Below are 26,998 nucleotides of genomic sequence, written 5' to 3' on the forward strand. Positions count from 1 at the left end.
AAACTTCTTCACATTATTTTCAATTGTTTTCCCTTCAGAGACAGCAATGTTAATCCACCATGCTCTTTTTTTTCTCACAGGCACTTGCTACCTTGCAGCTTGCTGGTCACCTGTCCACACTTTGGGAAATATTTGCTGTGGAAAGCAATAAATGCTGAACCAAAGTGAGCACAGGAATAGGTCACAGGAGTGCAGGTTGCTGAGTAACACTTGACACTTTGCTTTAACCCTAACAGATGTGCTCTACAGTCAAGCAGAGAATGCGACAGTGCAGATGAAAGTGCTTTGAGAGGTTACAGAGAACAGATGAGGGGCCTCTTAATGTTACACCTTTCACTCCAGGTTGATATTTTCTTGTCACTCTTATCCACCTGCAGTACACAGAAGAGCATCTTCTACAGAAACAACGTGGTCTCCTTAGGATGTTATCATCCTGAACCTGACTTTGCAAAAAAAAGAAGCTATGTATTAATTTTTTACATCCTTTTCCCAATTTTCTTTTCAATGATGGTAAAACACACCACACTCTTCTTGTTCACTTGCTTTGAGAAGGATTAACTATTCACAAATGTTAAAATCAGAAGTTATGTTTACTTTAGCCATTTACATTACCTAGGGAGAAAACGAACTTTTTACTTTTAGATGTTTATTACACAGCTGATTATTCTTACAGCATTTATGACTTCCCTTTCCTCCTTTTATTTGAACTGCTTTCTAACTCAAATTAAGCATGTAAGAGAATTAAAGTAACAGTGTAGTACTGTGAAATCAGTTCCTGTACAAACGTAAGTAATTTTCTTGCTCTTATCAAGTGTGTTTGCACACGGTGATGGTGTATTCTGAAATAATGGCCTCAACTGCAAGAAAACATGGTCTGTTCTGTCATTTTGATGGATCATTGTTGCAGCAGTCCATTATGAACTGTGGACTTGCATACTTTTGTGGGTATAATGGTAAATAGTGACACATTTATAGCTTATTATACATATCTGGTTGGCCTAATCTGTCCTCACATCCAACATCTACATGATATTACAGAAGCCAACTAGATGGCAAAGGCTGCAGTTTGCCCTGGAGGAGCGGTATAGATGCCACATACCTGTGCTGCTGTGGCCGTTGGCGAATGCAAAACCGGATGCCTCTCCAAAAAATGAAAGAGGTCTCTCAAACAGGCACCTCTGCAGTGTCCAAAAACTGGATTGTTTTGGGTGCAGCTGTACTTCCTGCTGAGATGAAGAGGGAACCTGGGAGATGCTGCCTCTGAATTTGCATATAGACAGTTACCTTTGTCATTTCTCCAGCCAAGCAGCAGTTTTGGAGTGGTGGGGACTTCTCTCAGTCTTAGGCTGCAGCACAGAAAGCTGGACAACATTGGGGAACAGCTGGGAATGCAGGAGAGTCTGAGCTCTGCTTTGGATTTAATTTTTCTTAGATGTATCGGGAAGGATAATTAATTAATTAACCACTGTGGGCTGAGACATAAGCCATGCGCTTATATGAGATTCATTTGTGCCAATTAGAAAAAATGAATGAGGTTTCTTTTTTTCTGGAAGAACTCTCAAATTCATGCTTTTTTTCCCCCCCTCAGAGATGGCAGCTGGATTCTGAAATTACTTTTCTGAAAAAAACACCCTCCTCACAGTTCTTACTTATAAGCATGTTTTCCAGGAAAATCTCACTGACCTTCACAAATCAAATCTGTATCCCACATGACCTCCATCACGGACCATAGTCTTGCCTTCACTCAGATCAGTTTAAATCACCAGCGACTGCTGGCTTCCTAATGTTCCCTTTGACTACTGCAAACAGAAAACAAGTTTGCCCTTTCAAATAATTTACTTTCTTTTTTTTTTTTTTTCTTTTGCAGCTCCAGATCAAACCTAGGATTGTCTCTCATTTCTGGTAAAATGATCCATGTGAGAAAAATATTACACTATATCAATAAACTCCAACGTAAATTTGTCACATTTTCCCTCATGTCCTTTCCAGTAAAATGTTTAAAAATGTTTATATTACTCCTACAAAGGGTTTGTGGCATTTTTATTTAAAGAAAGTGACATCAGGATTAATTAAAATAAATTTTAAAAGTGTTTTGCATAGTCACACTGGAAATGTGATACTGTTGATTTGAAAGTTAGTGTTCCCAAGACATATGTGTATGTGCAAGACCAACACTGGAAGATATCTAATTAACACAGTAAATATAATCTCAAATTATTAGATGTATCCATTTCTCACATGGCAATATTTATTCTGCTGGAAAAATATACAATCAGTAAAAACATAGATTTGTGAAGAAAAAATGTAAACAAGCAAGCAAGCAAGGTCTTAATTGAAAATCATCCTTTGGGCATCCTGTTATTTGGACTGAAGTCTTTTGATCTCAGGCCTTGTGATAAGGTAGTCACTTCACGGAACTTAAGGATGTTTTATTGATATAAAACTGGCACAGGATAAAGGTCAATCTATTTCATTTTAACGAGTGAAGTGAGATTTTTACTACTCAATATACAGGCTGAAAGTACATTCTGCAGTGTTTATCCATTGGGAGAAAAAGCAAAAGAGACAACCCTAGTTTCCCGAAAAAATACCCTGCAACTGGGGACTGCTTAGCAATCACTCTAATAAAACATTTAAAGAAACATCAGGGCTTAAGCTACTTAAAGGTTATTAGACAATTAGGCTGATTGTCTCTTAGGACTTTATGCTGAGAGGTGCTGAGCAAAGTCCCAAGATCCTCAAGTGAACAGTCCATGGAAATAGCATCCTTCAATTTAAATGCAAGCTCTGGTCCAGAACTGGGAGGATACCAGATCAAGACACAGGTAGATTTGGAAACCACAGTCTAGAATGTTTTTTTTCTTAAATATTCTTTTAAAATATTTGTTGTTTGCTGAGGCTAAGAAAATTCCATTCATTTCTCCATGCTATTGCCCATTTAATGAGGCAGAGAAGCATTTTATTATTCTCCTCTGACAAATATACAAGCACCAAACCCCAAAGCTGAACAGTGAAACAAACAGTAAATTATTTCAATCCTCTTATTTCTCTGCTTTTTTGGCATAAGTCATTTCGGCAGGAGCCACAGATTCAAGACAGATTTCTTTGTAAACTTTGGAAATGTTTAAACTGAATGAATTAACAGAAGAAATATTTTTTACCTAAACAGGGAGAAAATAAAAGAACTTTCCAAATATTACAGTTGCTATCAACTCATTTTTTTTAATGCCTTTTTGCAGAGAGTTTGACTACTACTTTAGGATGGCAACTTTCCCCCTTTCAATCCAAACCCATGCAATGCAAAGTCCCATGAATCTCAGTAAACTAAAATAACTTTTTTCCTCCAAACTCCTTCCCCGAAATTCCTGAATAGTTGCCTGTGGCTAAACCGGAATGCATTTGGAAGGGTTTGAATTAAGTGCAGCTAGCCCAAAAGACAGTTTGGCCTCCTACCAAAGTGTAAGGGATAAAAAAGGGATCGTGGTGGACAGTGCATTGTTATTGTGAGTTATTCAGTGAGCTGAAAGGACACTGGAATAGTCATCAAAGTTCCTAAGAACTGCTCTCTTCCAAATGAGCTAAGAGAGCGGCTCTGAGCTTTGAGGTTAACTGAAATCAAATTTAACAGTGCTGTGAAATACATTTGCTGTATTTGACTTTCTAAAGTTAGAGTGGTGATTCTGCTGATCCTATTGTCAGTAAGAGCTCCATTTAACTTGGTATTATCTGCATGAAGATGATCACAAAGTTTTACCTAGAGCACAGCTGACAGGATGCAACCTTTGCAAAGACTAATATAATTTTGGATATTCTAAGAAAGCATCAATCAGAAACCTATGAAACCATTCACTGGGTTTTCACATACCTTCATTTAAACCATACTCAGAAGGAAGGAGTCACTATCTAGCACTATTTCATTAATAGGCTTACATGACATGTGATTGCTTGTAAAAACAGCTAGCCCTGAGAAAGAAGACAGACTTTGGAGGTCCTGTCCAGTGTAATGGAAAGACAGCAGAGTTACAAGAGACTTACTGATGTAAAGAATCAGCATCTCATTAATTTGTTCTATAAATTGAGTACGTATCATTTTATCTCCCCATAATTTTTTCTGGTACAGTGCTAATATTAATTATTGGTTGGATGTAGAAGTGTCTACTCTCATTGGATACAATCAATAACACATGTTAAACTGTGAGATAATAAATGTGTGTTCTATGAAAGTGAGTTAGAATGCATCAGATGCTTTTACTTTCCATTGTGAAAAACTGATTTAAAATCTTAAAAAATTGTTGTCATTATACTTCTTGAGGGGAAAAAAGAATTTTATACCTTGAGGCTTTCATTCCTTTGAAAAACCACAGAGATGCAACACTTAGAGCAAAGCATGCACATCTTATAATGCCTCTGTAGATCTGTCACACCTTTTCCCACAGATAAAGCTCCACCCTCATTCTCCACCTCTCTGCAGGAACCCATATCATCTGGTAGCCCTCAGCAAAGCTGGGGTTGTGAACAGTAGGACAGGCATGAGCAGAAACATGAACATGGGCTACAAAAGGAGGAACCACATGAGTTCCATCTTCCTTGACAGATAGGGCTGTAAGAATATGGTCCACTGAACATAAAGGAGTCCAGTTAACTTGGCTGGGAGCAGAAGCTGACTGCAAGAGCACAACAGACTCAGCTATTATATTGAGATTTAAGTGTAACTCTGACCTACGAACATGAGAAACAAAAGTCTCATTGATTTCAATTAGTCTATTTACTGTAACTTAGTTGATTCTCAGAAAAATAATTAATACCTTGTCATGTCTCGTGTGTATCGATTTTTGTAATTACAATGAAATTGGAGGCAAGAGTGGGAGGAAGGAAATGCACTTGATTTATGTTTAATTTGATGCACAAGCTGTCAAGGACAAAGAAATTGAGATGCAGCAACTATGCCCATCCTCGATGGACTCCTCTGTGTTTACAAGATGAGTGCCAAACATGTGCTGTAGTGGAGAATCTAAAACCACACACCACTCTAATGTACAGAATTCAGTACTGCAGAGTTGTGTTTGTCCAGCAGCCTACACAGCATGCAGAATAAATGCCCAAAGGGAAGATTATAAGGACAGGACAAGCTTAATGCCTACCAATGACTAAGAGAAGGAGACAAAGAATTGGAATGAGGGAGAAAAGAAATACAAGCTGTTGCTGATAATAAAGGTAGAAGATAATAACAGGAGAGCATTTGAACTTTGTTTCCACTGTGCTTTCAAGAAAATGGCAAGTTAGAAATTTTGTGACCTAGAGTTAGTCAGTATTTGACTTCTCAGTGATGTGACTGTCTCCTTTTCCAAACATTTGTGGGAGTAGTTGGCCCGTTTCCATGCACATACACACAGATTTGACGATAATACTTGCTAAGTTTCTACAGCATCAGAGACTAGTTTGTCATAAAGATATCCTCATTACTTACACAGATACAGTATGAAATTTTGGGCCTGTTAGATCCAATGCCTACTCTGAGTTCAGCAGAACAAGAAGCTGAAGAACTATTTCCAGCCTTTTGCCAAACAGTATCACTTTGGGAACTAAAGCCTCCAACTTTTATATGAGAAGAAAGCTTTTTATTACACAATAGCCCTGCAAATGAAAGCTGCAAAACAGTCCCACATCCAACCATTAAAAATTATAAGTATGAGGTAGAGGCAGAGTTTAAGGGTATAAATCAGTTCTGAGTGAAGGACTTCCATCTAAACATATGATATTTTAAACAAAAAGGAAGCCTCCTGCCTCCAGTACAGGCAACTAATTTGCATCCAGTTTGTGCACTTTCTAAAATCTGTTTTCTAAAATGTCAGTACTCTAAGGGAAATTTTCCTCTGGCGACCTACGCACACCGCAATAAAGGAAGCTGCAAACTAGAAAACCAGTCCTCAAACCCCTCACTGGTGTGGCAGTGTGTTGGCAACATTTTGTGAAACGATATTCTTCCTGGCTATGACAGAACTCTATGCACAAAGTCATAACACAACAAACTGTGAGTCACTATTAAATAACTGAATGACAGTGATTGATGGTAGCAAATCTGTCTCCAAAGGAATTACTGGTTAAAATACAAAAAATTCTTTCCCTCTTAATATACTCAACTCTTTGTTTTGGAGTTGAGTTGATACTGCCAGAAACCCCTTTTAATACAGCTAGCATAAATTTGAGTGGGTGTTTGAATAACGAAGCATGAGAGATTAGCCTTTTGAAAAAGCTGCCTCTAGAAAGGCTGCTGTTTGCATAAAATACATTGGTTTTTCTCAGCTGGGAAATAATTTGATCTATTTTATATCATAGGCCCTGTCACTAAGGAAGCAAATATGGATATGAAATATGAACATGAAGCAAAACATTAAAAAAGACTTAATAAAATGAGTAATTATGTTTTGCCTACATCCTCTCATGCCAGCAAGAGGCACACACCACCATAAATTCAGCAAAGTCTGCCCGTTTCAGTATGTGGGAAAGGAAAAAAAAGCCTGCAGCCAGGCCCTGTGAGTCACATTACTGCAGAGGGTTTTCTCAGAGGAAATCGAGGAGGGCTGATTACTGCAGCACTTCTAACTGATGGCCACATGCAGGGGAAGACAAGGGATCTGGAGCTGCTCTGTGCCATGACCTAACACTTGGCATGTAGACAGCTGATAGAAGAGTCTAACACTACCGGTCCAGCACGATCTTTCAAAATGCAACCCGAGTCCTTAGTGATAAATTTTCAGGGCTTTATGCTATTTTTCAGTAAATTGATAAACTAGAGAAAAAAAAATCCAAGAAAAAAAGAAGAAAGGATGCAGACACAGAGAAGCAATCAAGTGCCCACGTATTTGTGAAAAGCCAGTGTCTGAAGTACTAGCAGATTATTCTTTGAAATGTACAATTCCAGCATTTAAATTCCAGTCTTTTTTGTTCACAGCCCTGAGAAACTCATGATCCTAGAGCACCAAATATAAAACATAATATTATGCAAAGTCTTTATACCCAAATGCACACAACACTGAAAAGTTCCAGTTTATTTATAAACATGATTTTAAATGGACAAGTGGAAAATAACAAATGCAAACATTTTTATTTTTCCAAACTATTATAAACTTTTAGCTATTCAGACCTTAGCCTAATTTATATTCTGGATAGTTCACAGAATGGACATGACAACACTGATTAGCTGACACCCAATGCTAGAATTCAAGCTTCAATACACAGATGGCAACATAAGGACTGTGGACACAGACAACAAATGAAAAGTGAAGCCTAGAACACACATTGGAGCAAGTGCAGGAAAAACCAAAAGCAGACATGATATAATGGGCTGTGAAGAATCATACTTGGATATGAACTCTGCTGAAAACTGTTCTCCTTCCATACAGCAGTTACCTAGGCCTTCCACAGGAAAATCAAGTACAGGTGGAGGACTCTTAACCTTCTCTGCTGAAGTCAATGGCAAAAGTACCATCAGCTTCACTAGGAGCAAGAGTCAGCCAGCAATCTTTAGAATCAAAAACCATATTTCAGAAGATCACATTTAGATGCAGTGCATAAGATTAAACAGAGGAAATCCAGCAAGCAATGTAGAATATTGAGCAGTATTACAAAAATGGTCGTGGTTTTCCACAAAAATATATTCACATAAGTTATTACAAATAGCTGTGGCAAGCATGCTAAAAAGATATCTCTTTTTCTTTTCAATGTAAACTGTGTTTTGGTTTCGTACCGCTAAAGCACAATAAAGTGAAGGGCACACTCTGCTGGTCAGAAGCACCAACCACAACTGAAAGCTTTTTAACAATATGAATCCTAAAAAAATAAACCACATTATGTGACATCTTGACTTGAAGTGGTGCTCCATGGTAGGCTGCTACTTGTCTTTTTTCATTCTGCATATTACAGACAATGGCTATGATGCCATGAATGGACTTTCTCACGTATAAACATCAGCCTACCTGCTGTAAGAGCACTTTCTTTCCCAAAGGACACTTTTTAGCAATATAACATATGTTCAAAAACTCTTTACCTTAGGTTTTTCATCCAGTATTTGCTGACGAATCTCCTTGTGTTTTTCTACAAGTTTCTCCTGTCTTTTACTCTGAGCATCTTCTAGCTGTAAGAAAATAGCAAAGAATCTTTTCTTAGAGATTGTGCATCCTCACTTTCCTACCTGTTCTCCAACAAATACTTCATCCATCAAAATTAAAATGTTATCATCAAATCTATGAGTAATTCTAATATAAACTCACATACCATCGTCACAAGCAGAGCTGCTCTAACAATTTTATGTGGACAATATATCTCAGATTTCAGACATAGGATTTATAATCAAAAATGTCTAAGGGACTTACTGTAGACTTCTAATGATATTAAAAGCATAATGTATTTTTCAATATCATATTATTTTGCTTTAGCTTTCACTGTATGAGTTGCGCAAGCGGGACCCTGTTCCCAGAAGAATAGGATTTGCATCCTAGAGTCCTAAATGAACATGCTGATAAATTTGAGGCCTCATTTAATAAAGCACTCAGACATGTGTCTGACTCCAACAGGAATTAAACATACTTAATTTGCTAATTCTTTTGGTTGCTTACTGAACCAAGGCCTCTGAGAGTAAAAACATGGGCCAACTTTTGAACTGAACTCTCTCTGCACTGAAATTAAGAAAAAATTCAGTAGTGGTATATGTTTCATAGTGATTTCAGACTTCAAAGCACTGTGGTGTGCACTTTCAGTCCAGTGCAAATCACCCATAGCTTCAGAAAAGCTAACATCTGCAACAGAATTGTCTGACTTGTATTTACAGAGATCATAGAATGTTTTTTGCATTTCAGTAACTGTAAAAGTAATTAAGGTTAAAATATACTCTGCAATTAAATGTTTATCGACTTTCAGAGTTCCTTATGCAAACTTTGCATTGATGAGACAGGAAGTCAGTTAAAAAAATTGGTACCTTTACCATGAATAAACAGAGGCTATTCAAAGATGGAATAATAACCGTATTAAAATCTGCCCCTCTTAGCACCATTCTCCAAACACTGACTAACAATTAAACAAGTTCTGTCTGAAATTCTAGTGACGAGGAGTCTATTGTGCATCTGTTAAAAATTGGCACTTGCAGAATTGTGATACTGAAGCTTAGAGTCTGCAGTTTAATAGGACCTGAAATATGAAAGCCAACATTTAACCCCCTAAAATGGAAAATAAATGTATGGCTTGACATACCCGCTTTATGTACTGCACAACCTCCTGGATATACGATCGAATCATTTCGGTCTTCTCTCTGGGGAGAAGCAATCAGCAAGTTATTGTAATCAATAAATCACATCACTATATTTTAATTCCCCCCATTACAAAATAAGTAAGGTTATAGTTTGAATGTACAGATCTGCCTACTTAACTTTTATCCACATCCTGAATACATGTTTCATAACAGGGTACATCTTTATTGTATGAGGGCTTTAGACCTCCCTATGACAGATCACAACAAACTCTCTTGCTCTTTCACAACACGCTTTTCCCGTAGGATATTGCCACATCTTCAAAGTGATGGTGCTGTTCCTTAAGGCCAAAATGTCAGTGTAGGAGGGCGCATGATCATCAGTAGATGCACACTGCCACATTGTGGCGGTTTTATACAGCAGAGAAATTGTCTCTGTCAGTGAGCAGATACTGCTGATGACATACCATCATCAAACTTCCCACGAAGAGAAGGGCAGATTTGACTTCCATTCCCAGCTTTGCTATGTAAACCCCATAAAGCTGAACTTAGAGGAAATACATGAGCTTTAAGTGACTCTGGGAGATAGTTATTTGGTAACCTTTGATCAAAAGCTGAAGATGAGATCCCCAAAGAGATAAATGCACATAAAATAACAACTTGTGGATACTTGAGTTGATCGGATTCAGAACAGTACTCTAAAACCTAATTACAGGAATTTCTATCTATTCAGGTAGCATTAAAATTTGATGGTTTTAGGTAGTTATACAATCCCTGGGTGCATGTAGCAATTAGAAAATTTAAGTAACAATTAATACAATGCATTATCTCTGTGTAATAATCTTTCCCAAATTTGTGTAAAAGGTTTAAACAAACAGCAGCCTCGCCTGAATGACTCAAATGGGATTCACTAGAAGGTCTTGCTATTGTCTGTCCTGCTGTGAGAATAAGGACAAACTGTGTCACTTGACAGAGGAAAGCTGAGTTTCCTATGTAGTTCCCATCTCACTTCCCCCAAGGGCTCTTCAAAAAGCCTGGCAAAGGAAAGCCCTTGGGAAAAAATGAGAAAAAAATAAAAGGAAGACAAAAAAGCATTTGTACTTGCCTTTTCCTGAGCCTTTCTCACTCACTAGTGCCCCATTAACCTCTCAGCAAATCATTTCCTATTGCAATTGATTTTTACTGCTACAACATTTTCATAATGACTAACCACTTTTTTTCTAGTATGACTTCCACGCCCTCTGACCAACTCTAATTATAATAAGTATTTCTCTCTTTTTTTCATAATCAGTTATTCCATTTATTCCATTTTGTTACCTTTTTTTTCCTAACATGTTCGTTAAAAGTCTATAATATAAATTCTTAAATTATGTGATTCGGTTCAGTTTGTGTGACCTTCTTTCAGTGTTAACAAATACACAGACTCCATGTTCATAGGCTCCAAAACCTGCATAAACCTTTTTACCTGCAGCAACCAAACATAGTTGCATCTCTGTTACATGGTAAAACTCAGATATTCTGGAATTTTATTTTTTTTTCCTTCTGTATTTTTAACTGTCCTTAAATGTTACTAAAGGCTGGTAACGAGAATATCCCAGCAAATGGTGCAACATTAAAATGCTCCAATTTCTTTTTGAGCTGCTTGCCCTTGGGAAAAATACAATCAACTTTCAAAACAACAGTTTGTATTGTTTGTTGGTGCATAAATTAAATTAATATTCTTGTTCCTGTTCACAGAAACTAGACTCTCAGAGCTCAGCTTTCCCCTCTCTCTCCTACTCGAAGTAACTGAACACTGTACAACACTGTCACTAGAGAAGAATCAGTAGCACAGCATCTGAGGGGAATTTATCAGAAAAGTAGAGCAAATTTTCCAATGTGTTGCTGCTATTTCTTCCAGAGAACAACTTTAACGGAGTTAAGAAGAAAAGATAACTCAAAAATAAAAAGCTAAGTTAAGGTGAAATCAAACCCTGCAGGAACTGAAGCCACTAAGTCTGTTTATACTCAGAGGAACAGTGTCTGGATTAATAGCATCTTGGTGAATCACTCCACTGTGCCACTCATAGGCAAGTCCCATACCACACACCAGCACCTTTGCAGCTGACCCAGACCCTCAATGCTCCCAGAACAGGAGATTAGATTAGTCTCAGGAAATTAAATTAGTATCAGCGGAAGAAGGACTCCACTGCCCTGGTGAGGTATTACAGTCTGACTAAAGGCTGCCTTCTATTTAGGGTTAAGACCTTTCTTTGATTTTCCAGTTGTGAAAAACCTCATGTCTCCTCATAACATAAAATGATATAGATCCAGGGATATACTTACTCTTCCATTTGATTTTTATCCTTGGATTTTGCTTCTGTGATCTTCTCCTGCCTCTTCTTGTCCATTTTTTTCTTCAATTCTTTCTTTTCTCTAAAGTATAAAAAACAAAGGCAAGTTCAAAATGCATCCAAACAAAACCTACACAGAGGAGTAATCAATTATAAGGGGAAGAGCACCTTACTTTTCACACGTTTCTTTCAGTTTCTTTAGCTGGCTGTTCTGACACTCCTCTGCTACATCTGTCAACTTCTGGATAAGCTAAAAAAAATAATCCCAAGAAATCAAACCATGTATTTTCACCTAAAGATGCATGCATCTAAGTCTCTTCAAAAGTCTGTAGGAGATGTCAAAGTTTTATATCATTCCCTGATTAATTACCAATGATCAAAACCTAGTGTTGTAAATTCATCTTTAAATTCTGAGGTTCAGCCAGACTTGTGTATCTTCAACTTATACAAAAACTACTACTTCTCTACATCAAGTTGATGCAGTCTCAGAATATTAAATGTAAAATCCAAATATATTTTGCAGATTTTACCTTTGCTAGGAAAATTAAAATGCCTGTGATAATTTATAAATGATTACAAACCAAATTTATGCAATACAAATTACAAACTGAATTCCAGTGTGATTGAATACTTAAGGTTCTCTGTGAGTGCCGAGAACATTCCTCATGCACTGAGCATTATTACATGGAACAGCTTGGACTTCAGGGTGGTCAGGTGAATATGAGAATACATGCATGATAGCTAAGAAAGCTAAGCTTAGCCTACGTTTTGAACACAGAATACTGTTTTCAAAAAATCTGAGCTCTTGGTATGATTGTGATCAATCTTATTCCTGATGAATCTGCTAACAAAAAAAGCGTGCTGGTGGTGGCGATGCTGGTGGGAGTGGGCACATGGACAGGGCATGTGTGCAAGTTCAGTGAATAGTAAATTAAACTCAGAAATGGGACCAATCTGGTTTGAATCTGATTCTGTAAAACAATTCTCTCAAGATGATGAACCAGAGAATGTATAATAGTGCCTAGCTAGCATGATCCAGCTTTTCATTCCTTAGATAAAAGAATAAAGATACCAATAATAAGCTCTCCTCTAAAAGAAAGACATCAGAAAAAATCTCTTGGCTACCAAGCAGATTTTAATCAGAATATTAACTCCTGCGCTGCTCAGAGGGATAACTCTCTGCATTTTCTGTGCTAAAATATGAATTTATCCTGACACTACCTAACCAGACAATACTGAAAATGTAACGCTGCTTTGAGAAATGCCATTTTACATTTTAAAATAAGAAATAAACTAGCTTACAACATGAGCCCAACTATGTGGATCCAAAATGGCTTGTTTTCATAAAAATTAAAATCCCTGAGATGCAGCCAGCAACTGTTACTTGAATGTGGGCTCTCTCCCTGCAGCACAAATAATGGTTTCTACACACCCACGGTGGAGCAGCTCCCGCTGGGCAATCCTGAAGTGATTCACATACAGCTTCATGATAAATAAGGCACTGCTTGGGAACTGCAGAACCATGCTATGATCCATGGGAAATAATTTGTGAAAAGGCCTTGCTGAGTGATATCCATGCATATCACTCCTCTGACCTGCTCGTTTTGGATGGCAGGGCAGAGTAAACAAATCCTTCTCCAAACACTAATGATGCAAATCATCATAAAATAAAAAAAAATTGTGAGAGAGGATATTCTGGAGCTGGGAAACAGTTTGCGCTCCCGCAACACCCCGTAAAAATGTTCTTTTCTGCCTGAGAATATCCAGCAGCACCATCTACCATCTTCCCAAGATCCTCTATTTCAGCTCAGAGGGCCTACGATCCTACCAGGGTCAGCCCACCACAAGCTGTCAGCAAAACTCCAGCTGTAAAAACACAAGCTGGCTTGGACTGATGGACACAAAATATTTCTTTACCATATACAGATTATGTTCTGCATCCTCTTAAAGCACTCATCTGCAACAGGAACACCGTTTGGCCCAACTCCGTGCCTTGAGGAACATTTCAACCTATTTTCGTTTATTTAGACTTCAATTTATTTTCCAGCTAATTCTGCCTCCTTGAGTGTTGTACGTCTAAAAAAGTTGCAGAACAAAATGGGAACATCATCCAAAAGCTGCAGTAAACTGAGACTTATGTAACAAGAGGTAAGGACTCTCTGCTTTAAAGTAGTAACAATCCAGTTGCCTTTCTGCCTTGCATCCAAAGCCTCCTGAGTTGTTAGAAGTGTTAGTGACAAAGTGACACAACAACCCTTTGAAGCTCCAGTAGACCACAGGGAAATCAACCTCTGAAATGGACTCAAGGTAGGAGGAAGCTCCCCATAACGTTATGCTGCTTTCATTACTCACACTGAGATCGCTAAAGAAAAGCAGACGACATAAGAAACGTACCAGCTTAATGTGCTCTCGTTTCTGGTACTTTTCACTATAATACTGCTCCTGACGGAGATTCAGCAGCTGCTGCTGTTGCTTCTCCTTCAGCTCGACTAGCTTCTGGGTCATTTCAGAGTCCAGCGCAGCCAATTCCTGTTCAATAGTTGAACTGTGGTCTGGGCTGCCTGTTTCAGACCTGCAAAGACACACACAGCCCACTAAGGTCTAAGTCACTAAGCATATACGCTTTGCCCCATATTTAAGCCTTCTTATTAAGGCAGCTGGTTATATGTAGCCCATTAAGAATTTTCTCAGCACCATATATAGGGTGGGAAGACAATTTTAGCTCTAGTAAGTCCAACAATTTAATCTTTTAGGGGAAAAAAAAGTGTTAATTAACGTGGTATGGCTATTGCTTTTAAACCCCATTTCACTCACTCACAGTGGTGGTGCGAATCAAACTTAGTATAAAAGAGCTATAAATGCAGCTGCTAAGATTTCCCATAAACAGATGCCCATGGAACTTGTTTACTCACTTCCAGACATGTAAACTGAACTTCAAAGCTGCACAATCCTCAGCAGAAATGGTGAATGCTAAGTATTTTGAAAACCAAGTCATCTTTGCATACACTTAGCAATAAATATGAGAGCATAACTTCAAAATCTACATTGTTAAAATGCTTCAAAGAGTAGGAACATCCCTTTGTCTGGTATTTTCTCCCCCCTTCAGGAAATGCCATGCATAGCACACACAGAGGAAAGTGCTCTGTCACTGCTGCCTTTAGGATGAAAGTTAACATCCCAGAGGGGAGTAAACCTCAGAAAGGCACAGGAGCAGACCAAAAATACAGTGAAGAAGGTAAAAAGCAACACTAAGGAACAGCTTTGGGTATGTTTTTTTTTTTTCTTTCTTAAGACAGAAAGAAGGATAGATCTAATTGTGAAAGGAGACATGATGACCTGCTCAAGGAAAAAATAAGCAGCAACAGCAGTATCACTCTCAGGCCAGCACTAAACTAAACCCAAGAAAAACATTTTTTTAAAAAAAGAAAGATTACAGCATGTCTCTGCCATGCTGCTGTGTTACTGCTGTACCCAGGTGTTAAATCAAGTCCCTGGGAAACCTCAGAATGGTGCATGAGATGGACAAAACAGAAAAACCTTGAACAGAGAGGGCTGACACTGTGAGAAAAATGAGTCTGCTACTCAGAAATTTGCAGAGATTACAATGCAGAGAACTTGCTACTCTGGCTGCCTTTGTTCTCTCGCCCAGGTTCAAGTTTGCAGCTGCTGTCAACCAGAGTTACTTCAACTGAAATAATGTGAAGCTTCTTTCATTAGTCTGAAGATACAAACCAAGGCAGCCTCTTATTATTTCTTGTATTTTTATTTTTATGTGAATATTCCGCTAAGAGGTTAAGTGGTGTAGAGTGTGGTAGGTGAAGATAACTAAATACAGGGCCAGAAGACAGCATTAAAGAATAATAAATTCTGCATAGTATGCCATTATACTACACATTTTAAAGCTGACATTTCTCTTGTATTTTTTTGGGGGAAAAAATAAGGCCTATTTTAAATGTTAGCTAAAGCACTAAGATTGCCTTTTAAGGACATGGTCATTAAAGAAGCTTTGAACAATCCCAGCAAAACACTTGTGCACATGTATAAATAAACACTTCAAAACTTGTATAGACAATAGTTTTACAGAATCTTGGCTCCATTTTACATAAGGCCATGAAACATGGATTGCTTTTGACCAGAGACAACACATTTGTACGGCAATGTGATACACGGGCTCCTGATGAAGTAATGATTTATACTTTGCAGTTACTGGCAAATAGCTTCAGTAATAATTTAAAATTTTAAAAATCTCCTTTTTCCTTGGGATGTGGTATTCTATTAGAAGTCTGCTGCTTGATAAAATATGTACTTGCAAATTTGAAAAAAACATGTAAATACATTCCTGTCTCTTTAAAATTCAACTTCAGATTTTTTAACCCTGAGATTTCTTTGTATCTGCACATAAAACTTTCCATCTCTGAAACCACTGTGACAGCTCCTCATAGCAGACTGCAGGGTTTTATTGCCTGATACTATGAATGATTTATGGTCAGAACACAATGCAATAAAAATCCAAGATAAATTAGTCACTATTTATTCAGTTTGGGTTTTGCTTAGATTTCAATAGAATATGCTAGAGAAAAGAAATATGACATTATTTTGTTTTCCACTGATAATGGAAAGCACAGCAGATAAACTAACACTGTGTTTGCAGTTGACAATCAAGTCATTAAGAGAGTTTGTTAAACTCAAGTATAGAACCTGGAAGCCTGAAAACTGGCAACAGCTGAGGCCAGCTCAACATAGATACATTGTGAGTGTTAAGCTCTTATTAAGCCCAATGACATTCTGTCAACAGGCAGGCATAAGTGAATAAGCTCCTTCCTAGGGACAAGTTACAGCCTGAATCCCAGTCACTTGCAATGAGAGGTACTATCAACAAGGTTAGTAGCCAGAGCACGTTTGAAACCTTTTTCTCTGGTCTCCTGCCAAAAAGTATCAAGCAATTTTTTCAGGTTCATTCAATGTCTTCATATTTAAGAACTGCAGCTGCATCAATTTTGCATAAAAGTTACAGCACTTTTGTGTTTATCTGATTAGTTTAAAAAATCAGTTATGTTACAACGAGAATGCTGCACTAATGGGAGAAATAAAATTTTGGGAGGGTACCCTTACCAACTGACACAGTTACCAAGACACTGGTTGCGCCTATGCGTGTATGTGTTTTGCCAGGAGTTAAGAACTGATCTTTATTAACGTATAGTTCCTTTCCATATGAACAAGACAATGATTATGGAAGATTAATGATTCATTACAGTTTTTGTATTTTAAACTGAAGATAAATGCTACTCTCCTTTTTTACTATTACCTAAACAAATAATATAAAAATCGTATCAGCACACAAAGAGACAGGGCAATGCAAGATTTAGAAAGAGACAAAGCATAGAAGAGGTGTGCACACAGAGGCAAAGATAAGTAACCACTAAGAGATCCCCAAGTGGTATAAATCAATCATAATTTAAACACTAGTCAGATGTTAATAACTTTCAGGTGTTTCTGTCATCTTATACTTTGGGACACAAAACACTACAGGCTTGAGGAAGAGTGGCTAGAAAGCTGCCTGACAGAGAAGGACCTGAGGGTGTTGGTTGACAGCTGACTGAATATGCATCAGCAGTGTGACCAGGTGGCCAAGGAGGCCAGTGGCATTTTGGTCTGTATCAGAAACAGCTTGGCCAGCAGGACCACAGAAGTGATTGTGACCCCGTACTTGGCATTGCTGAGACTGCACCTCAAATACTGTGCTCAGTTTTGGGTCCCTCATTACAAGAAAGACAGCGAGATCCTGAATAATGTCCAGAAAAGAGCGATGAAGCTGGTGAAGGGTCTGGAGAACAAGTCTTACAAGGAGTGGCTGAGGGAATTGGGGTTGTTCAGCCTAGAGAAGAGAAGACTGAAGGGAGATCTTATCACTGCCTACAACTGCCTGAAAGGCGGCTGTAGAGAGATGGGTGTTGGTCTTTTCTCCCAAGTGATAGATGATAGGAAGAGTGGGAATTGGCCTCAAGTTGCACCAGGGGAGGTTCAGATTGGACATCAGGAAAAATTTCTTAACTGAAAGGGTTATCAAGCAGTGGAACAAGCTGCCCAGGGCAGTGGTTGAGTCACCATCCCTGGAGGACTTTAGAAGACGGGTAGATTAAGTGATTAGGGATATGACTTGGAAGTGGACAGGAATGGTTGGCTTGATGATCTCAAAGGTCTTTTCCAACTTAGAGATTCTATGAAATATTGTGTACCCTTATTTATAGGGAAAGAAGTAAAACATGGTGAATAACTTATTTGGCCTCAAGAAGAGAAACAGCACATCATGGAGAGGGCTTTTTCCCATTATTTCTCTATCAAAGACCATGACTTCATTTTACCTAGGAATCTTGCCGCTTTTTCTGTGCTCTAATGTCACCTCCATAATAATTGTCTAGTGTAAAAGAAGACCTGAGTACCCCAATACCAAGAACAGGAAAGCTACATTCGACATACCTTTTCTTACTGTCTCTTTTTGCTGTTTTTTCTAAAACTGCTCTTCGTCGCAGGTAATCATTTTGGATTTCATTATACTTTGCAGTGTGTTCTTTGATAAGGTCAGTGGTTTTCTTGTGATGCCTCTTTACAAGGTCTTTCATTTCCTTGTAGTGCTTCTTCTGAAGCTTAACAAAAGACTTCTGTTGTTTTAGCTCCTCAATAGTCTGTGCTTCCACTTCTATAATGATAACAACAAAAGCCACTTCAATTTTCTAACAACGTATAATTTCAATCAGGGAACCCAGTAATTGCAGGAATGAAACAAAGCATGCTTGTTTTCTGCTGGTAACGGAAAGGTGCTAGCTTGAAGTGAGAAAATATATCTGGAAAGAAGCTAACCAGATTGAAAATATTGGGGCAAATTTTATTCATATGAATAGAAGTGAGATAAAAATTTAAAACACCAAGACGTGTAGCAATATAAATAAAACCATGTAATTCCTTTCCTCAACTCCATTCAGATCAAAAATATTCTTGCCCAACATATAGAAACACGATCTTATGTAGATATGACCACGGATCTTTTCTTGTACCTGCTGTACCACCACTTCAAGTCTCCCTTCTCTCTGGATGGGCTCCATAACACACTTGATGCCTAACCCCACTTCACACATAGGGCTTCAGCCGTCTCCTTTCCTGCCTTGCCCAGGCTTTAGCTGGAGGCATCTGTCCCAGTATCATCACAGGATCTCGGGAAGGACTTGACTTCTCTCTTGGTGGAGACCTTCCATCAGAGGAATCATGGCCAGTTGGTTGCCAGTCCAGCTAAATCAGTAGCTAAATGCCAAAAACTGCACTCCAATGCTGTCACTACAACAGCAGCTATAAAGGATGCCCTGCTCTGTGAACCCAGACCACAGCCTAAGCTCAGGGGCTGCTAGCCTGACCTCTGCACATTCACCCTAAATTAGCAATTATATATAAAAAAAAGTGCTGGAAGGAATGATGATTTGCATGATCTGGGGTCACAACTCTGGGAAAGCCAGATTGAAGATGCCTTCCCAGGCAACAGACTGATTGTACAAGGCCAGCAGGTACTTCCACAATCTAGGCCAGCCTCCTTCTAACACACATGAGGGAGGCTGAATGAGAGGCAATCTACAAGCAGAAGTTCATGTGTCTTATCTCTTTTCCACACCTAAATGTAGGCCTACATAAGATTTGAACATGGAGTGGCTTCTAAGGTAGGAGAATGACTACAAAATAAACTGAGTTATGAGACTTGGAATCTAAACTCTAACTCCAAGCTCGAGGATATGACTTCCAACAGCAAGGCACTATCCAACTGATAGACCAGTCTTCTGGATGTAATAATAATTTCAATGTTGTAGGAGCAATGGGAGCACTGCAAGGTTTGTGGAGATCAAATGGTTTCACTACTATTCAAAATATTGGTTATTTTTTAAAAAATTGGTTATTTTAAAAAAAATTCCTGTTGGCAATCAATACTGACCTCATGAAATGTGCTCAAACATCTAACAACTTCAAAGTTGAGGAAGAAATTACGGTATGTACATTTTGTATGAGTTACAGCAGACCTCATCAGTCAGAAGAAATGCCTAAGCCAGGTGGCCTATTTAATAAAAAAATATGTTTCTCTTGACAAAGCTGTGTATCATCCATGCAACATAAACTGTATATTCATTACCTGTGAGGACACTCTGAATAAGATCTTCTGTCTTTGCAGGTGCTTTAACTGAACCTGGAAGAGATGATGGATTCTAATTTTTCTAAAGAAACAACTATTACTGTGCTGCTCACTGTACGTTAAAAAACAGCAGGTGTCAAAGAACACACGCTGACACAAGCACTTATTAATCATTATAGAAAACACAACTCTTGAGCAGAGGAGTAGCAGCATGGAAAACACCACCAATCAAGCGAATCGACATGATAAGGTAATCTTCCAAAAACCCACCTTAGCTTTGTTGTTTTACTTATGAGAAGGATGTTCTTGAACTCACTGATACTACCCATGTGAGTCATTTAAGTGGTATTAGGCTGACAGTACAACTGCTCTATATTATGTCAGTGCAAAATTTCTGTGCAGAGGATAAATCCAGCACCTTGATGTCAGTTAAATCAAACCCATGAAGACTACAGTCATAAAATTATAAACAGTGGTTGAACAAGCATTCGTTATAGGAGGTATGTACACAAAATATATAAGTATCTAAGACTGTATTGCGTATGGAATAAGATGTCAGCATGTGCATAAATTAGGCATATTTGTAAAAACAATTTAAAGAGATTCTTGCACTTACAACAACAACAAAAAAACCCAGAAAATTTTCTTGCTTATAATGAACTTCAGCTCTACCACTAAAGCAACTCCTAACCAGAAGATATTTGTATATTTGAAGAAGACTGGCCCTAACAGCATACTGAAGTGGTGGGAAAACTTTACCTATTTTGTAAAAACCAACCAACCAACCACAACCACTCCCTTTGTACATAAGATGCAAAGCACATGAAAAATTATTATCCAGGTTTATTTTCAAAAGATGAGTATTTTTTTTCCCTTTGATTTTTTTTTTTACCTGGTGCTGGTTGGCTATGGACAACCTGAGTTGCTGGTTTTGGGGTAAGAGAGGCAGTATAATTTACTCCATTTTCTGCTGGTGTTGGCCTAGGTTCATTGTTAGCTTCAGATGGTGCATCTCCTTGATCAATCTGAAAATATATAATGATTTCCATTACTCTCCCTAACTAACAGATATAAAATTATCTGTTTGCAGGTCTCTTTTTTAAAATGTAAAATTCTGTAAATGTTACATATAAATAATTGTAAAGTAAAACAGAAAAAAAAAAAAAGGTATCCTTAACAGCCATGGTAATGTAGGTGGTTCATTTTTGCAGGGTAAATTTCATGAAAAAATGGAGTGCATATTATTCTGAAAAAGTATTTTTTATTTTAAGTGCATATAACTCATCAGGGACATCTTTCAGTACAGCATATATTAACTGCACCAGAAATCTATATTTTGTTGAAAAGCATTGTTCTCTACCATAAAGCCTTCCTAAAAATAATGTAGAAGCTGGCAAGAATACTCAGATCCCTGCTGTGAACAAAACATGTACACAAAATTGCTTCTAAATTCCATACATACACACAGCGCTATCACTATTCATCATTCTTACAGAACAGAGACATACTTTGATTCCCAAGATCTTACATTCCTGTAATTATACTCCACGGATAATATGTAAACAGCATGGCCATTCTGCTGCATAAATACATCTGTGGTATCCAAATATTTAAGGATTTTTCAAAATCTTTTCTTTGTCTCCAGTTCCCTAGAGGCTCAGGCTTAGAGCATATGTTGTACTATGCATTGAACATCTTATAATTTCCCTTGTGACCATCAAGCTTTAAGCAAGTACCCAGCACTCAGCAAACAGAAGGTCATCCAATAGAATTTTTATTTTGAAATGGCTAAGCTCCCCTTCCTGCTGGCCCTGCAAGGGGCCAGTTGCCACAGTGTCTTAGGTTAGTTTTGGATTTGTTCCTTCAGCTGGTTCCATTTTACTTTTTGATAGTAATCATATTACCTGCATAGGCAGCATATCACAGTTGTTTTTTTCCCCTTGATTATTCCACACTTGTGAAATATCAGCCTGAACTGCATCTATAGAGGCAAAACATGAAACTGGTTTGTGCTGCTCCTGCAGCTAATTTCCTTAATCTTGGCCCTGATAACACACTGTATATTGCAAAAGGATGTCTGTCTCAGAAGCTTATTTCTACCAAAAATTATAGGAGACAGAGACCGTAGTCAGAAACATGATGCAATTCAAAACCAATGCCAACAACCTCATTTATATCAAGCAGGAATGACTGCAGTAAAATAGGGAAAACCACGATCCAACCAACATTTATGACAGTAGAACAACGTGACTGGCAAAAGCTGTAGCTGTGAAAAACACACAGAGACATGGCTATCCCCTGAATTCGCCATAGAATATACCTGTCACAGGATGCAATTTAATAAATGCAATGTTTGCTATATGGATCATCAACGTTTAATACAAATAAAGCTATAATTCCTAAATTCTGGCAAGTTTGTGCCTCAAAAGTCCCAATTTTTCCAGTTTTGGAAAAATGGATATTATTTTTGGGACTAGGTTCGCATGTGGTTCAAAATACTGCATCACTGCTTGTTGAGAAACTGTCAGTTCTGGACATAAAAACATCTGTTTTCAGAAACTAAACCAGAAATGCAAGACAGGATCAGGAAGTGAATAAAGAGTAATTTTCAATGCATCAAGCAATCTAATGTATTAAAAACCACTTTCTCTTCTCATAATTCATCACTCAGAATGCTAAAGGAAACATGATTTTCCCTTACTGGACAATGTTTTATTCTCTTTTTAAAACATGATGTAATCCAGCCTTATAATTTATAGTTTTAATATTAATGTAAAATGGCTTATATTCCACATGTTGCCCTGCCTTTTGCAAGACAGTATGTTTACTAAATAGAAAGATACATAAGCATACAGTTATGTATCTATACAGTCTATTTTCATTTTTACAGATAAAAGGACGTGCAATATATTGGGTCTGGGACACTTCCTCTGGCATTGAGTATATCTGTGCTGCATTGTTACAGTATGTGGGTAGTTCTCAAGTCAGTTTGCCTCCACCTTCTTCAGCAAAGTACAAGCAAGTGTAAACAAGGTCTCCCTATAAGCAGTGTCAGATCAATTTAATTTCCATTACTGTAACTCGGTGTGATCACTGCAATTTGCAAAATTATGCCTGAATTTTTATTTTAAATAGTGTTATGGAATATGCTAAGTGTAGATGCTCTCCTAGAGATGTTTTTGGTTGCTTTCCCTATCAAACGATTTTTACTTAACCAAAGACACCAAGTAGAGTGATTACACACATTTGATATACAACCTGTTTCCACTTCAACATTGTTTTATGGGAAGAAATAACAGGTCAGACAATCTGTTGCTTCCATGTCCAACACATTAAAAAGCCAGCAAGGCCTGCCAACTCACTGACTCTGCAGTGGGAATTAAATTGCAGCCCCAGGGGTATTTCACCAGCAGGCACAGTTAAAATACATTTTACTCTGGATAGCTCTTCTTAGATCCCTACACGCTTCTGCTCCCATGAATGAGGGGATGAAAGCATACAAACTAGTTAGAGCAATCTAGTTTAGACTGCAATTAATTCATGCCAAGGAACTCCCAGCTACAAATTTCTATGGCTTATTCCTCCTGTCTGTAAAGAAACCAGGCAGCAGAAGAGAAAGCAACCTTCACTACCTGTACGCTCATGTAGTACTATAATATATTCAGATAAGTACAGTTAAAGGTGTAAAACCAACACTGCAAGTATTACAATGCCCCCATTCTGCAAAAATAGCTGTGCCAAGGCCAGGCTGAAAAGCAAGAACTGACCAGAAAGCTAAAGGTAGGATTCATGTTACAGTTACGATGGGAACACCGCAAATAAATAAAGAAAAGATGCTGCAAATTTTGTAAGTTCTTCAGCATTCTTCCTTTGTGTTATTGCACTGATAACCAACAAGCAGTGTAATTTGAAGCCTAAGGAAAGGCTAATTTATGTGTTCAAAACAATTCACTATTAGGCAGCTTATTTGATTACTGTTTTACAAGAAGCCTGGAGAACATCTTAGAGTTGCAGTTTAAACTTCTAGGTAGAAAAGGAAAAATCTCTGTTTTTCTTTGACAGCTGCAAGAACACAGCTTAGATAAATACATCTGCTCAAGGGGAGGAAAAGGAGTGTGGGGAGGTGGAATCTGTGCTAGGAAACAGCACAGCTTTGCCCACAAACATTTACAGTGTGTAAATTTGAAACTGTACATAGGAAAATTGAATCCAGGTGAACTTAGGTGTATGTATCTGGCAAACATACTTGGGTTTATTTAGTTTTGTTGCCAGTGAACTTATTTACAGTTATTAACTGATGTGATACTCACAGGAAAATGTTAGTGAACAAAACAGTTAGCCCATCTGACTGATGATAAAGTTGTTACCACATAACGTGATCAGGCAATCCATGATGTCCAAGTACAACCCAGCTGCTAAATATCTTACCTAGAATGGGCGTTTATAAATAGAAGGTAACAATAGTGTGTGTAGACTGCCATTTAAAGCAGCAATTTTTTACCTGTCCCTTGGTACTGCATCTAAATGAACGGTTATACATTTTTAGTAAATGCACCAGTACAATGTTTACAGTTTTCTTTAAAAATAATACTTCTCTTCTTTTCCAAAACAAGCTCCTTTATCCTATTAGCTTTCAATCTCCTTGATATTTGATGGTAGTACCTGAGTACTTCAACTCATCTTTTCTTCTTCTCATTTGTTTTAGAAGATACTCAGTGACAGATTTTTTTCTAAGTGAGTAATAACCCTGTATCGACCAGGAAAATCTGTACTTTTTTCAAAAGTAAAAATGACCTCTAAGGTAGGTATTTAAAGGATTATGTTAAAAAAAAAAAAGAGACTTTACTATTAAAATAGAATCTCATGTGTAGAGTGTCCCAGATAAATGTCTAAGACACTACTGAACATTTCACCGTGTCCTCATTCAGCCGAACTTGTGACACTCCACAAAGAGTAAATTGTTGGCCACTGAATTGTAATGACTTTCACTCATCTGGTCTGCTTTGGGAATGTATTCTTGGTTACAAAATCTAGTTCAATGAGGCTTTGAGAATTGAAGCGAACAGGCACCAGAGCTGAGGGCAGTTTAGAACTACAGAGCATTTCTCCATCTTCACTAGAGACCTGTACCAAGGGCCTTCTGATTCACATGATGTGCCTAACATTTGACACAAGCAATCTTAAAATACAAGGTTGAACTTTACAAACACTGGTAGAAGACATCCCAATAACAAGGTCTGAAACAGAGAGACTGAATGTTTGAATGTGCATAGAGATTATCAGAAACCAAAGCTAAACTGCCAGTACTCTCAATTATGCTCAAAGAACACATGTATTTGTATGCACAACAACTCCAATTACATAGAAAAATAAGGTTTAAAGGTTAGTCCTTCAGTAACCACATGTATCCAAACAGATACCTAATAACTGAAAATATAGCTTCCATAGCTTTCAGCTAAGGCAGAATAGGCCTTAACATTTATTTACTCCTCTTTACTCATTTATTTACTCCTGAATACTGTGTTCAGTTCTGGGCCCCTCACCACAAGAAGGATGTTGAGGCTCTGGAGCGAGTCCAGAGAAGAGCAACGAAGCTGGTGAAGGGGCTGGAGAACAGGCCTTATGAGGAATGGCTGACAGAGCTGGGGTTGTTTAGCCTGGAGAAGAGGAGGCTGAGGGGTGACCTCATTGCTCTCTACAACTACCTGAAAGGAGGTTGTAGAGAGGAGGGAGCTGGCCTCTTCTCCCAAGTGACAGGGGACAGGACAAGAGGGAATGGCCTCAAGCTCCGCCAGGGGTGGTTTAGGCTGGACATTAGGAAAAAATTCTTCACAGAAAGGGTCATTGGGCACTGGAACAGGCTGCCCAGGGAGGTGGTTGATTCACCTTCCCTGGAGGTGTTTAAGGCACGGGTGGACGAGGTGCTGAGGGGAATGGTTTAGTGGTTGATAGGAATGGTTGGACTCAATGATCCGGTGGGTCTCTTCCAACCTGGTTATTCTATGATTCTATGATTCTTTCTTCATCTCTCTTCCTAAGATCTATGAAGGGCTGGATTTGATGACCTCCAAAGGTCTCTTCCCATCTAAATTACTGCACGATTATACTGTGCCTCTTCAAGGCATGTTTGCTCACAGAGAATGTATACAGACATCATACCCTGAGGAATGAATGCTTCCGAACAGAAGAACCTCTTCAGAAAAAGGTCTGAAATTCCGGAAAATTTGTAATATTTTTAGGAAAGGCTACAGACACAGAGTTGTCTTTTTGGGAAGGGAATTCAGCATCACACTGGAAAACCACAGCTTAGGAAGATTTGATATAGTATGTAACAAAGTTGCAAATCAGAATACACATAACAGCCCTTTGGTCTCTTTACCTCTCAACAGGAACTTGCTCCATGCACAACACGCTGCCTTCAATGAAACCACACACTGCAATGCTTCTTGGCTGTAATGTACCCGAGTCTCATTCTGGGTGAGATGTTTACAGGTGTTCAAGCAAACATCACATACAATTGCCAAGGACTTTCAATATTTATGTTTCTAAGCAAAGTAGGTGCTGTTAAGTACTGTAACATTATTTGTAGAGACTCTCCCTTACCTCTTTCTTTACCTCTTCTTCATCTTCCAGAGTCAGTGCGGCCAGTTGCTTAGCTCTCTGCTCCATCAAGTTTACATATCTGATTGGATTGGATAAGGCCTCAATCACATCTAGAAATAAAGCAAATATTTCAGTTTAAAGCCCCTTTGTTAAGGTTCCTGTGCTCCTCAGAGTTTGAAAAAGAGCCTGTAGTTTTCATGCAGATCTGCTGCTGATAGGTACTCTTAGGTCCTAGAAACAACAGTTGAGGGGAGTACACCATCATGCATCAATACTCTTAACATGAACTCTCTTTGAGTTTGTGCTTGAGTCTTGTGGATATGCATTTTCTGCTGTGTTTTATGACGGATTTTCAAAACTTAAAGCATCAGCCAACTAGGATCCTGCTTCACATGACGCACAGAGATGCATTAGTTAAAATATTGTTGTTATTTTTTTTTAAAAAGTCACAATAGCTATACAGAATACCATTTTTTACTCAAAACCTTATCCTTGTTTAGTGTTGATTCCAAAACTTTCCTTGGCTTAGGCAACAATTAAATACTACTGCGTCACATAAGCAAAGTTTTATTTCTGTTTTAGTGGCATATGCCTGTGGTATTTCTTCCTTTAGAGTCATACAAGGTCCGCTGAAAATAAGAGTTGGCCCTAATC

General features: G+C 38.2%; 1 protein-coding gene across 2 annotated transcripts in view; it reads right to left on the reverse strand.

Annotated features, from left to right (window-relative positions):
• PLCB1 (phospholipase C beta 1) overlaps positions 1 to 26,998 on the reverse strand; it is a 411,722-nt gene that overhangs the window by 56,075 nt on the left and 328,649 nt on the right. For both annotated transcript variants that reach the window (XM_069850172.1, XM_069850173.1), the window contains exons 23-31: positions 26,345 to 26,454; positions 20,634 to 20,766; positions 19,742 to 19,795; positions 18,052 to 18,271; positions 13,969 to 14,146; positions 11,748 to 11,824; positions 11,567 to 11,656; positions 9,247 to 9,304; positions 8,048 to 8,134 (exon numbers count right to left, since the gene is read on the reverse strand). In XM_069850172.1, the coding sequence (XP_069706273.1) occupies positions 8,048 to 8,134; positions 9,247 to 9,304; positions 11,567 to 11,656; positions 11,748 to 11,824; positions 13,969 to 14,146; positions 18,052 to 18,271; positions 19,742 to 19,795; positions 20,634 to 20,766; positions 26,345 to 26,454 (1,007 nt within the window). The remainder of the gene's footprint in view (positions 1 to 8,047; positions 8,135 to 9,246; positions 9,305 to 11,566; positions 11,657 to 11,747; positions 11,825 to 13,968; positions 14,147 to 18,051; positions 18,272 to 19,741; positions 19,796 to 20,633; positions 20,767 to 26,344; positions 26,455 to 26,998) is intronic.

Source organism: Phaenicophaeus curvirostris, chromosome 2 (genome assembly GCF_032191515.1).
Source record: "Phaenicophaeus curvirostris isolate KB17595 chromosome 2, BPBGC_Pcur_1.0, whole genome shotgun sequence".
In the NCBI taxonomy this organism is placed as follows: Eukaryota; Metazoa; Chordata; class Aves; order Cuculiformes; family Cuculidae; genus Phaenicophaeus; species Phaenicophaeus curvirostris.